At 38.9% G+C, this 13227-nt stretch overlaps 1 protein-coding gene across 1 annotated transcript; it reads right to left on the reverse strand.

The window, feature by feature from the left end:
* Positions 1-1298: 1298 nt before the first annotated feature.
* Positions 1299-9267, reverse strand: OR10A6 (olfactory receptor family 10 subfamily A member 6). The gene is made up of 2 exons (XM_038568185.1): positions 9181-9267; positions 1299-2439 (listed from the first exon to the last, which is right to left on the reverse strand). The coding sequence occupies exons 1-2, from the start codon at positions 9244-9246 to the stop codon at positions 1363-1365; spliced, it is 1143 nt and encodes a 380-aa protein (XP_038424113.1). The 5' UTR covers positions 9247-9267; the 3' UTR covers positions 1299-1362.
* Positions 9268-13227: the final 3960 nt, after the last annotated feature.

Below are 13227 nucleotides of genomic sequence, written 5' to 3' on the forward strand. Positions count from 1 at the left end.
TAGTCTGGCTTCTGCCTACCTCTTCATCTCATTCCTCCTTTGCTGTTTAGCCTCCTGCCTTCACTGGAATAATATCAAGTTCCTTCCTATCCAGACTTTCACACATGTCCTTCTTTCCACATACATGACTCTCCTCCCCACCCCCTCATGCTGGAGTTGAGCCTGGATAACTCCTACCTGTCTTTGGACTCAGTTTCAATATTCACTTTCTCAGGGAGGCCTTCATGGTCCTTCCAGTGCCAATGCTATCCTATGCACCACCCCCATATCAGATAAGGTCTTCTTATGATGATTCCAGGGTATCTTGTGTTTTTCCTGTTTAACAATTATCACAACTGTAATTGTGTTTTTAGTGCGTGGTTATTTGTTTAATAGTTATCTCTCTCATTAGACTATATTGCCAATCTTGATGCTCTCAGGACCTGGCACAGTCTCTGGTACATAGAAATCATTCAACAAATATTGTTAAATAAACAAATGATCTTCAAAAACAATCCCTTGCTGCTGTCTAGTCACACACAAGGTGAATATATTCTAAGATAACCCTGATTAAAACTAGATATGACCTATAATAGACCAGTGTGATCCTCCCAGTAAAGAACTGCTTTTTTCAACTCATGCATGGAACAGATTTTCACTCGAAAAGAAAAAAAAAGTCACCCCCCCCCCAGAAAAAAGCCAAGCTCCTTATTTGTTGTTTTGCTGGGTCTTCAAAGGCAACCTGAATTACGTTTTTAAAAAGTAATTTGTGGGGGCCACCTGGATGGTTCAGTAGGTTAAGCAGCTGACTCTTGCTTTCAGCTCAGCTCATGATCTCAGGGTTGTGGGATAGAGCCCTGTGTCCTCCTTGGGCTATATGCTCATCAGGGAGTCGGCTTCAGGATCCTCTCTGTCCCTCTGCTTCCCCTACGCTGCTTTCTCACTCTCTGTCTCCAAAACAAATAAATAAATATTTTTCTTTTAAAAAGTAAGTTGGTAATATTTATAAAATATTATATTTATTTGCAAATTCACAGTTGCTTTGACCCATTCAGCCCACACTGTGAAACCTATTCTACAGAAATTAAAGCTCGAATATATATGTGTATAAAACTAGTTTCTTCATTTAGCATACTGCAAGGGTCAAAACTAACAAGCAAATTTTAAAGAAACTTTTATATTCAGTATTAATGAACATTATATATCAATGAAAAAAGAATAAACATGAATATATGAACATATCTTTAATATATTAACAAATATGTAGAAAACAATAGGTTAAGCATACTCATACAAAGAAATGCAAAATGTTGCCACCATTTATTAGGTTTAAGTAAAGTTCAGTCAGGCAGTGACCATATATCACATGGCTTCTCAGCACAGTCAGAATGTGTGTAAATCCACTCTTCTTCGCCATAGTTTTATCAAAGCTCTTTTCATCTCACTATTTCTGAAGCTATAGATCAGTGGATTCAGCAGAGGTGTAAGAAGTGAGTAAGACAATGACATCAGCTTCTTGGTTTCAGGGGAGTAGCCAGATTTGGGTTGTAAATAAGTCATACTGGCTGTGCCATAGAAGAGGGTCACAGACGTGAGATGGGAGGCACAAGTGGAAAAGGCCTTTTGCCTCCCAGTAGCTGATGGCATCCTCAGGATGGCAAAGAGAATCCAAATGTATGACAAGAGTATCAACACGAAAGGAACCATGATAATCAAAATGGTGCCAGTGAATGCATAGATTTCAAACAGAAACGTGTCTGCACATGCAAGTTCTAGCACTGCTGGGGTTTCACAAGAGATATGATTGATTTCATTGGGGCCACAAAAGGGAAAACTGGAAACCCATGATGTTTGCACAGTACCTAACATGAAGCCTAAGGTCCATGATGTTATAAGTAATTTCATGAAAACCCTTTTGTTCATTATCATTGGGTAGCTCAGAGGGTGACAGATTGCAGCAAATCGGTCATAAGCCATCATCCCCAGGAGAAAACATTCAGTGCCACCAAAGAAAAGGATGAAATACATCTGTGCAAAACAGCTCATAAATGAAATGGACGTTTTCTCCCTGGTGAGGACCACCAGCATTTCAGGCATAATGACTGCGCTGAAACTCACGTCCACCACAGACAGGTTCTGGAGGAACAGATACATGGGCACGTGGAGCGTCTGTTCCAAGGCAATGATGACTATAATGATGGCATTTCCCATCAGAGTCACCAGGTAAACAGCCAGGAAAACCCCAAAGAGCTGCTCTTGGAGTTCAGGAAAGTTGGAAAAGCCCAAGAGGATGAATTCAACCACAGAGCTTTGATTTTGCCTTTTCATTCCAGTGGTGGACAGTATATAGTTTTTATGGACATTGTATACAAATGATGAAGTCACAGTCCAATAGCTGGGAGTCTGTGTCTGCAATTCACCCCAGGTATTCTTGGCAGAAGATGTAAAAAGGAAGGCATCCTGTATAAATTCAGTAGGCAATGTTAGAAATGGTCATTATTTGGATTAATAAATGTCAAATAAAAAGGAGGAAATGAAGAATGCTGGCTCAGAAGTCTTGTCTGAAAAGTAAAAAATTATATCGGAATGCTTTTGTAATTTGTACGTCATATAGTTTGATTTTGAACATAGCCTTAAAACAAACATTGATATTTTATAAGTGGTTCCATTCCCATGTCATAAATATCAGAATCATCTTTTTTTCAATTTATATAAATAGATATTTTTAAAACCACCAAAAATAAAGTATTAAAAAGTAGAGAAAGAGAAAGAGATACCCACAAATTTTTTTAAACAACTGAATGATTCAAAGTTACAGCACAGTTGATTTATGTTTCTTGTAAATATTTATCATTTCAAAATACTGGTATGAGGCTTATTAAATATGAAAAAAACAGGGATCCTTGGGTGGCTCAGTGGTTTAGCTCCTGCCTTCGACCCAGGGCATGATCCTGGAGACCTGGGATCGAGTCCCATATCGGGCTCCCTGAATGGAGCCAGCTTCTCCCTCTGCCTGTGTCTCTGCCTCTCTCTCTTTGTCTCTCATGAATAAATGTCTTTAAAAAAAAGTTTTTTTGAAAAAAATTATGAAAAAAACATCTAAGTTCAACCCCATTTGTGGGTTACAGCAGAGTTTTCATATTTCATATTTCACTATCTTAAGTGATCTATAAATAGTGTGAGTTGCTTCAGGGTTATTGATTACTGCAAACACTGGTCATGGCCAATTATACTGAGATTCATCTGCATGGGAAATTTTAAGAGCCAGTTTTCTACGGTTAATCCTTGTGACCATTATATTTAAGAATCATCCAGTTTTCATCACTCTAAAACTATTATTTAAACGTTTCCTGTCTGTCTCTCTCTTTCTCTCTATCTTTTCTCTATCTCCAATTATCCTTCTCATCAGGAGTTCATTTAATCACTAATTATTATTATTCAACAAACACTGATTGAGCAAGTATCATTTTCTAGGTTCAGTAATCACAAGAACACATTGGATCCTCAGCTCAATAGAAAGCAGGAAACAATATACAAAACAGCATTCCACTGATAGCCCAGTACTTCAGGTCCTATCTATTATACCTTGCTCTGTGTTTCTTCATTATCAGCACTTGGTATTATATGTATATATACAAATGATGGAGTTAGAATTTACATGTACGCACATGTATATATTACATATTTATAATATTTACAGATTATATATAAGTAATATATAACTCCATCAATAAAATATAAACTCCAAGGTATCCCTGGGTGGCTCAGCGGTTTAACACCTGCCTTTGGCCCAGGGCGCAGTCCTGAAGTCCCGGGATCGAGTCCCACGTCAGGCTCCCTGCATGGAGCCTGCTTCTCCCTCTGCCTCTCTCTCTCCCTCTCTCTCTCTCTCTCTCATGAATAAATAAATAAATAAAAATCTTTAAATAAATAAATAAATATATATATATATATATATATATATATATATATACTCCAGGAATCTAAGAATTTGGTTTTTTTCTTTGCTACATTCACAATGTCTACAATAGTCCCTGGCCTGTAATTGATACTACACCAATATTTGATGAATAATGGAATAAAAAAATGAGGAAATCCATGATATCTTTAAGGAAGAGAGTGTCGAAAAGAAGAGTGAAACCAACAAGGAAAATTATTGGCAAGCAGAGGTAATAATAAGGGGCTACAAGACATTTCTATAAGGGATTCAATAATTTGGAATGGGGTGGGAACACGAAAAACAAATCATAGAATACCACAATAGGTGGAGGAGGAAGGCATAACAAGGAGAGAACACTTGCTCAGATCAAAGGTATTTGATGACTTCCTAGCATTTCAGTGGAGACCTACTGGCTTTACTGTGATGTTTTGAAAAGGAGCCGAAAAAAACGTGGGAAATAAGGAACACAGGAGAACAGAAAGACACAGGAGATGAAAAAATTTCATGTTTTCTTGAGTAAAGATCAGTAGAACATTAGCACAGTGGAAAGCAAGTTGATTTGAGTTTGACCATATCATACATAAAAATTAAATGTCCATACTAATCATACTAATTATACTTTGCATCATAAAAAAATTGAAATTACTAAAAAACAGTCACAGGATCAAACACCTAAAACTCATTTCTAATGAGAGAAAAGAATAAAGTGTACTTAGTTACAAATGTTTAAAAGTGGATAGATTTGGAAAATTGGAAAATTTAGAATATAATGTAAGTAAAATAGAAAAGCTTTGTAGAATGCATAATAAGCATCTTCTGGGGAAAAAAAAACATTCATGACTGGTAATGGGTTACTGACTGCAGTTGCTGCACCTTTTCTCTGGAACTTAGAGACCCCAATGCCGACTTGGAGAACTCTGGGAAAGAAATATTGAGGCAGAGCGCTCCCTGGTAGTTTTCATCCTTCCAGTTGAAGAGGTAGGAGTTGCACTTATTTTTCAGTTCCCTTCCAGCTGCAAAATTCTAAGATTTGATGATTAATGTCTGCCAAGTACTTATACCCCTAATTATTGCCCAAACTTTTCTCCAAAAAGAAGAGAAAAGGGAATTAACCAGCATCAAAACCAAGGAGTCTACTGATTCCGGTGTGTCAGCTGTGTCTAGGGATCCTGAGCACAGAGACATCGCTTCAACAGCATCTCCAATGATCAGCTGGAGAGGAACTATAAGTGGAAAGCCCACCAACACACACACAGCAGAATCCTCCCTTTCTTACCTATTGACTCCGTCTCTTTAAATGTCTTGCTATATTGTCAAAGTTTTACCTATACTCAAAAGCCATCTTCTCACAAATACAACTCCTTCTTTCAGGGCTTTGATTCTAGAACATTATATGACACTGAATCATACGCCCTGTAGAACCCCCTCCCTGGAGGACTTGGAATCACTTCATAAACACTCCCTCATATTTTTGCATGATGACTAAAGGGGCTTGACCTTGGCGCCTCAGGTGAGAACCCTCAAGAGCACACACCTGGAGCATCGCTCCTTCCTATTCCTATGGGGAATAAATGCCTCTTCACACAAGAGACTCAGTTCAGCATGACGTCTCCAAAGGAGGTGAAAACAGAGGCTGACTAACACTTGTAAACTGGAAAGAAGAGATTGATGGTGTGAGAGCTTGAGCAAAGGCTGGTGAGCTAGAGGTATAGGACAACTAGGTGGAATGCACAGTTTGGGCGATGGTGGGAAACTAGTTAAGGCAAGCAGAGTGAAGCCTAGTTGTAGAAAACTGAATGCTCATTCTATCATCAAAGAACTTTTGATCATTTGTAGAAGAAATATAGTCACTGAAAATTTTTGGAAAAAAATCATTACAATGGATTTTATTGAAAGAGCTTTTAAGCTCTAAGTAATCTCAACTACCTTTCACTGATTCTATAACTTTCTCTACAAAATAAACATAATACAGTAAATCTCATTGGATATAAGTGAAAACCAAGAGATTCAGGGATCCACTTACACTGGAGTGAACAATCAAGGAGACCATTTGGCTCACTCCCCACAGAGTGAAGAGATGAAACACTCTGCAGACTTGGCTCTGTCCCAAACTGGACGGTGTGACTGAATGCAGGTTACCTTGGTCTACTTCTCACTGCACATTCCTAGAGAAGGTTCCATTCTGAAGGAAGCTCACCTCCCCTGGCAGCAGTAAGGCAGTCAATAGCACCCAGAGATTCATTCTATCTACTCTGTATCCAGTGGGAAATGTAGCCATTAGCCTGAGGTAAAGGAATTTTCACTTCACATTCCAATCCAGGGATCCCCCCTAGGTCATTCACTATGGTGGAATTACTCCCCAGGCATGAGCCAGTCCCATCACCAGGCTGGCAAATGCTGCCTGATATGTATTCTCTATGATTCATACACCAGAGTTCCCATGTGGGCTTCTGTCATACATGTTCCGTTTTTTTTTTTTTTTGTCAGTGGTGGTAACGCAGGTGATGTGTAGTTTCCGAGGAGTCATCAAGATTTAGTCAGCACTTGTGCACTTTCCACTAGGTGTATTAGACATGAATGAAGAGTGTGCGGAAACAATTCAGGTACATGCAAAAGGGGATGAAAAGGAAGTTATATTAATATAAAATTATAATTTCATAGCCAATAGTACTAAATAGATCAAAGAAGAATCAAAATGTAGAAATACTAACACACCTACCCCCATGATTCACCAATAAGATAGACCAGAAAGATATAAAAATGAAAGGTTATAAGAAAAGAATGTTGATTTAACATATGATAATAACAGTAATTGTAAAGAGTACACTACTTTTTGAAGGTGCTAACTTTATGTTTTCCTTCCAGAATATTTTTGGAATATTTACAAAGGGTCATTATATACGTGTAGGAAGGATATGTCAATAACTCCGAATATTTGGGGGTGATAGACATAGCATACTGTGCAATAAAATAGCAGAGCAACAGCACAAAGCATAAAAGAAAAATATCTCTTTAGCTGGCCAGAAGCTGGAAATGAAATTCAGATTACTGAGATAACACTTTCAAATGAAGTTATCGCATTTTCATGTGTTAATATGTCCTAAACTGTACTCCCAGTCTTCTCCTAAACCCGATCCACCATCAACATTCCTCATCTCAGGGAACAGGAGCTCAGAGCTTCCAGTTCCATGGGCTGCAAATCAAGGAGTCGTTTTTCCTCCAAATCACATCAACTCCATAACCTACCTGTGGCTCTGTCTTCAAAATACTGGGTATCAAATCTGAACATTCTACATTTCCTTGGGCTAACGCCCTGGTCCAAGCTACTATTGTCTCTCAAGTTGGATAACTGCCATGGCCTCTCAACTTCTCCTTTCTTCATCCTTTGCCTCTGCTCAAAACCCTCCAATAGCACTCTCTCCTCTTCTGGTTAGAAGCCAAACTCATGTATTAAAAATCTATTCCCCTAGAACTCTCTGAGCTCAACTCTACCACATTCCATTGGACACTCTCATCCAGCCCCACTGGCCTCTTTGCTAGTCCTCAAATCCAACAACTCTGTCCCCATCTCATAGCTATTGTCCATGCTTTTCTCTGAACATGGACTATTACTGTTCAAAATGCTAACTCCTTTATGTCCCTTCTTCCCAGGGACAACTTCTCCAAGAGCTCCTCCCAAGTCAACATTCTGAAAAAGAGAAATGTATGTACACATACCAAGTCCCCAGATACCAATAGGAAAAATCAGAGCCTGGACAGAAACCATGCAGAGTGATGGCCTCTGGCAATGATATCAAGAATGAGAGTCCAGGTGCTTTTGAGACTTTTACATTATTTTGTAATCTATGTACTCTTTAAGTTTTAGAAAGTGACGACTTTTGTATAAGTTTAAAAGCAAGGTGTTATTTAAAAATACAAAATGAAATGCAACATCACAAAGGTTGGGGTAAAGATGGCACTAGCATCCTAGAAATTTCCCCCAAATGACAATACCAATGAGAACAGAAACCTAAATTGCATCTTGAAAGAAACTAGTACATATCTTATCCAAAATTACAATGCGTGAAAGGGTTTGTTACAAACAGCAAGGGTCAAGACACGATGCATGAAGAATCAGAGGGGATTCCAAAGAGACAGTTCAGATAAAGCTAGAAAGTTTCTCTGGGACTTAGGGTCCTCACACGATAGTCCCCGGATCAACAGTTTTAGAACTACCAGGGAACTTATTCTAAATGCAAATTAGCAGGTGCCACCACAGATCTACTGAAACAGACACTCTGTGTGGGGCCAGCAACCCACACATAGTGAATGGTGTCCTTACCTCCACCCCTGTGACTCTGATGTATACCATAACCACACCTGAGAATCAACACAAGTGGCACACCCTTGAGGGAATGGCAATTGTCCTGCTGTTTGCAACAAAGAGAGTTGGGTGGATATGCTGGTGGTACAGGCTTCCCTGGAACTGCTCTGACATAAGGGAAAAGCAGGTAGGCATGGATAATCAAAGGATCCCAAATACACCACAGTTTGAGGAAGCTGTCTGTCAGGAGGACAATGTGGGGCAATATGAGTTCTGATTATCTGATGGCAGAGGATTAGTAAAGGAACAAGGGACACATCTTTATTACAAAGATATAAGCTGTGCTGCACACCAATGCTTCTCCAAATTTAAAATGCATCCAAGTCAGTTAAGGATCCTTTTATTTTTTTATCTTTTTAAAAGATTTTATTTATTTATTAGAGAGAGACAGAGAGCAAGTAGGGTGAGGGACAGAGGCAGAGAATTGAAGCCAACTCTACACTGAGCATGGAGCCCCACTCAGGAGCCCCAATCCCACCACCCTGAGATCAGAACCTGAGCAATACCGAAACCGAAAGTTGGAGGTTTAACAGATTGACCCACCCAGGTGCCCCAGGGATCCTTTTAATATGCAAATTGGAAATCATTAGGTCTTGGGTGGGAGCTGAGAGTCTACATTTTTACATCCCACATGGAGCCCTTGTGTGTGGCCAATAATTGAGTAACACATTTAGAAAGAGTGCTACTGTTCACCATGGCTAGTTCCTGGTGACTTGTGAAAGAAACATGGCCTGGCCCCATTTCCAAACAGACATTCTGTACATGGCGGGTCCAGAAAGAGTACACTTTGCTCCAATTCTGGGATACCAGAGAGGTCCTGAGCCAGACTAATCCACAGAAACTAAAGGGTAAAAAGAGGAATGGAACAGGAAAAGCAGGTGATGGATTAAATACTCACCTCAAGGATGTGGTCAGAAAGTGGATACAATTTATCAGCAAAAACATAGCCAAGAATGTTTACCATTTTATGACCTTACTGCTTCTGTAATGAAGAGCACAAAGCAAAAAATACACATGCTCAGGGAAAACAGGCAAAACAACAGAAAGTGATGAAACCTTAGCTAGCAGTGTTCAGGATAGGTGTCAAAATTTTTTTTTTTTGAAGTCACAAATAGGATGTCCATATTGGAAGTATTGAAAAAAGAGAATAGACACTACTCAAACTTAGTGGTAGAGAGAAGATTAACCAAGCAAAATGAATCAAAACAAACACAGGTATTTAATAAAGACTTTATTTATTTATTCATGAGAGACAGAGAGAGAGAGAGAGAGAGAGAGGCAGAGGCACAGGCAGAGGGAGAAGCAGGCTCCATGAAGGGAGCCTGATGTGGGACTCAATCCCAGGTCTCCAGGATCACGCCCTGGGCCAAAGGCAGGCGCTAAACCATTGGGCCACCCAGGTATCCCCATGAACACAGTTTAATATGATCAATGTAAACAATATAAACTGGCAAAGCTAACAAAAACGATCCAATGCATGCATAATCGATGTACCTAAAGATCCAAAAGATTATTTTTTTCTCTTCCTTATGATTTTTTACATAAAAAATCATTACATTTTAATTCTAGTATAATTAACAGAGTGCTACATTAGTTTCAGGTGTACAATATAGTGACTCAACAATTCTATGTAATCTACTCAGGGCTCATCACAGTAAGAGTACTCTTAATCCCCTTCACCTGTTTCACCCATCTCCCCACCCACTTCCGCTCTGGTAACCAACAGTTTGTCCTCTAGAGGTAAAGGTCTGGCTTTTTGGTTTGTCTCCTTTTTACTTTGTTCATTTGTTTTGTTTCTTAAATGCCACATAGATGAGTGAAATCATATGGTATTTGTATTTCTCTGACTGACTTAGCTCAGTAGCATTATATCCTCCAACTCTAACCATGTTGTTGCAAATGGCAAGATTTCATTCTTTTTTTTCTTTTCTGTGGCTATTATTTCATTGTGTGTGTGTGTGTGTGTGTGTGTGTGTGTGTGTGTGTGTGGTGTCTATGCCACTTCTTGTTTATTGATGGACATGGGCTCTTTCCATAATTTGGCTATTGTAAATAATGCTGAAATAAACATAAGGGTGATGTATCCCTTTGATTTAGTGTTTGGTATCTTGGGAGTAAATACCCCATAGTGCAATTACTGGATCATAGGGTAGTTCTATTTTTAGCTTTTTGAGGAACCACCACACTGTTTTCCACAGTGACTGTACCAGTTTGCATTCCCACAGCACAAGAGGGTTTACCTTTCTCCACAGCCTTACCAACACCTGTTGTTTCTTATGTTGTTAATTTTAGTCTTTCTGACTGACATCTGACATGAGGTGATAGCTCCTTATAGTTTTGATTTGCATTTCCCTGATGATGAGTGATGTTAAGCATCTTTTACGTCTTCTCTGATCAAATGTTCATTCATATGTTCTGCCTCTTTTTCATTGGATTTCGTTTGGGGGGAGGTGTTGAATTATAAAAGTTCTTTAAATATTTTGAAAATTAACCCCTTTACCAAGTGTGTCATTTGTAAATGTCTTCTCCCATTCAGTAGGTTGGCTTTTGTCAATTGTCTCCTTCGTCGTGCAGAAGTTTTTTATTTGATGTAGTCACCATAGCTTACTTTTGCTTTGGTTTCCAAATATACTGCAAAATGAACATTTAGAAATATATCTAAGAATCTAGTGGTGGTGAATGTATCTTTAAAAGCTGCATAAAGTCTATTCGGAGACAAAGTCCATAATGAAATATGTGAATTAAAGGTTGCAGAGAGTAGCTTGTGAATCCAAGTGTGATTATCAGGGTGATTGTCATCTAGCTTTGTTTTTGAATAATGTTTGTGACTTCCTGGTAATTAAAAATGCCAATCAGGGAGCCTTGTTGGCTCAGGGATTGACCGTCTGCCTTTGGCTCATGTCATGATCCCGGGAGTCCTGGGATGTAGTCCCGCATCAAGCTTCCCTCGGGGAGCCTGCTTCTCCCTCTGCCTGTGTCTCTTCCTCTCTCTGTGTGTCTCTCTTGAATGGATAAATAAAATCTTTTTTAAAAAAAATGCAAATCAGATGAATGAAGCATTTTGGAACAGAATATCTAGAACTGGCAAGAATCTTGCAAAGGGACACTCCTACTCTGTTGGAGGAGGTGGTTGGAATAACCCAACTGCAGAAAAATCTAAAATAGTACCACCTTAGTAACCTAGCATGACACACTTTGATCTGGCAATTCTGTTTCCTAAAATTCTATTATAATAAACACACAACCAGATGTGTAGAAGGATGTTCGAACAGTTTGATAACAGTGAAAGTCAGAAGTAAACCATCCACTTGAGGAAACTGGTCACATTACTATGTTTACTCGTTTAGAAGGCGATGCGCTTATTAAAACAATAAAGCAAAATCCATACAGACATAAAATGATACCCTTGAAATATTCTGTGAAATTGAATAATTGGAAAATAGACTGTAAACTCTCCCTCCTCCTATTCTGAAAAAGAGAAATGTATGTACACATACCAAGTCCCCAGATACCAATAGGAAAAATCAGAGCCTGGACAGAAACCATGCAGAGTGATGGCCTCTGGCAATGATATCAAGAATGAGAGTCCAGGTGCTTTTGAGACTTTTACATTATTTTGTAATCTATGTACTCTTTAAATTTTAGAAAGTGACGACTTTTGTAGAAGTTTAAAAGCAAGGTGTTATTTAAAAATACAAAATGAAATGCAACATCACAAAGGTTGGGGTAAAGATGGCACTGGCATCCTAGAAATTTCCCCCAAATGACAATACCAATGGGAACAGAAACCTAAATTGCATCTTGAAAGAAACTAGTACATATCTTATCCAAAATTACAATGCGTGAAAGGGGTTGTCACAAACAATGAGGGTTAAAACATCATTCATGAAGAATCAGAGGGGATTCCACAGAGGCAGTTCAGATAAAGCTAGAAGGGTTCTCTGGGACTTAGGGTCCTCATAGCATAGTCCCTGGATCAACAGTTTTAGAACTACCAGGGAACTTATTCTAAATGCAAATTAGCAGGTGCCACCACAGATCTACTGAAACAGACACTCTGTGTGGGGCCAGCAACCCACACATAGTGAATGGTGTCCTTACCTCCATCCCTGTGACTCTGATGTATACCATAACCACACCTGAGAATCCACACAAGTGGTACACCTTGAGGGAATGGCAATTGTCCTGCTGTTTGCAACAAAGAGAGTTGGGTGGATATGCTGGTGGTACAGGCTTCCCTGGAACTGCTCTGACATAAGGGAAAAGCAGGTAGGCATGGAAATCAAAGGATCCCACAAATACACCACAGTTTGAGGAAGCTGTCTGTCAGGAGGACAATGTGGGGCAATATGAGTTCTGATTATCTGATGGCAGAGGAGTAGTAAAGGAACAAGGAACTCCTCTTTGTCATCAAGATACAAGCTACGCTATACACCAATGCTTCTCCACATTAAAGTGCATCTAAGTCACTTCGGGATCCCTTTAATAGCAGATTTTAATTCATTAAGTCTTGGGTGGGACCTGAGAGTCTACATTTTTACATCTCAGATGGAGCCCTTGTATCTGGCTGTAATTCAGTAACAGTTTTATAAAGAATGTTACTGTCATCTTAATGTGACATAAACTTTTTGCCCCAATGTAATCACTGTGAAGAATGCCATCAGAAATAAAAAATCAGTACACACAATACAGGGACTCAGAGGTTATTGAACCTCATTTTAATGACATAATCCATAATGGGCTGATTATCATACTAGAGGAACAGATAAACTGTTTTATTATATATTGTATTAAAATTAACACTAAACTGTTGAAAATAGAAATCTTATTATTGAACATGGAAAAATAAAAAACGTGTTCATACCAAGGAATATAGAATGTTTGGCCACATATAAAATTTAAGTAGAGTTCAGTCAGGTAGTGACCATATGGCTTCTCAGCACAA

Source organism: Canis lupus, chromosome 21, assembly GCF_011100685.1.
Source record: "Canis lupus familiaris isolate Mischka breed German Shepherd chromosome 21, alternate assembly UU_Cfam_GSD_1.0, whole genome shotgun sequence".
NCBI classification, from domain to species: Eukaryota; Metazoa; Chordata; class Mammalia; order Carnivora; family Canidae; genus Canis; species Canis lupus.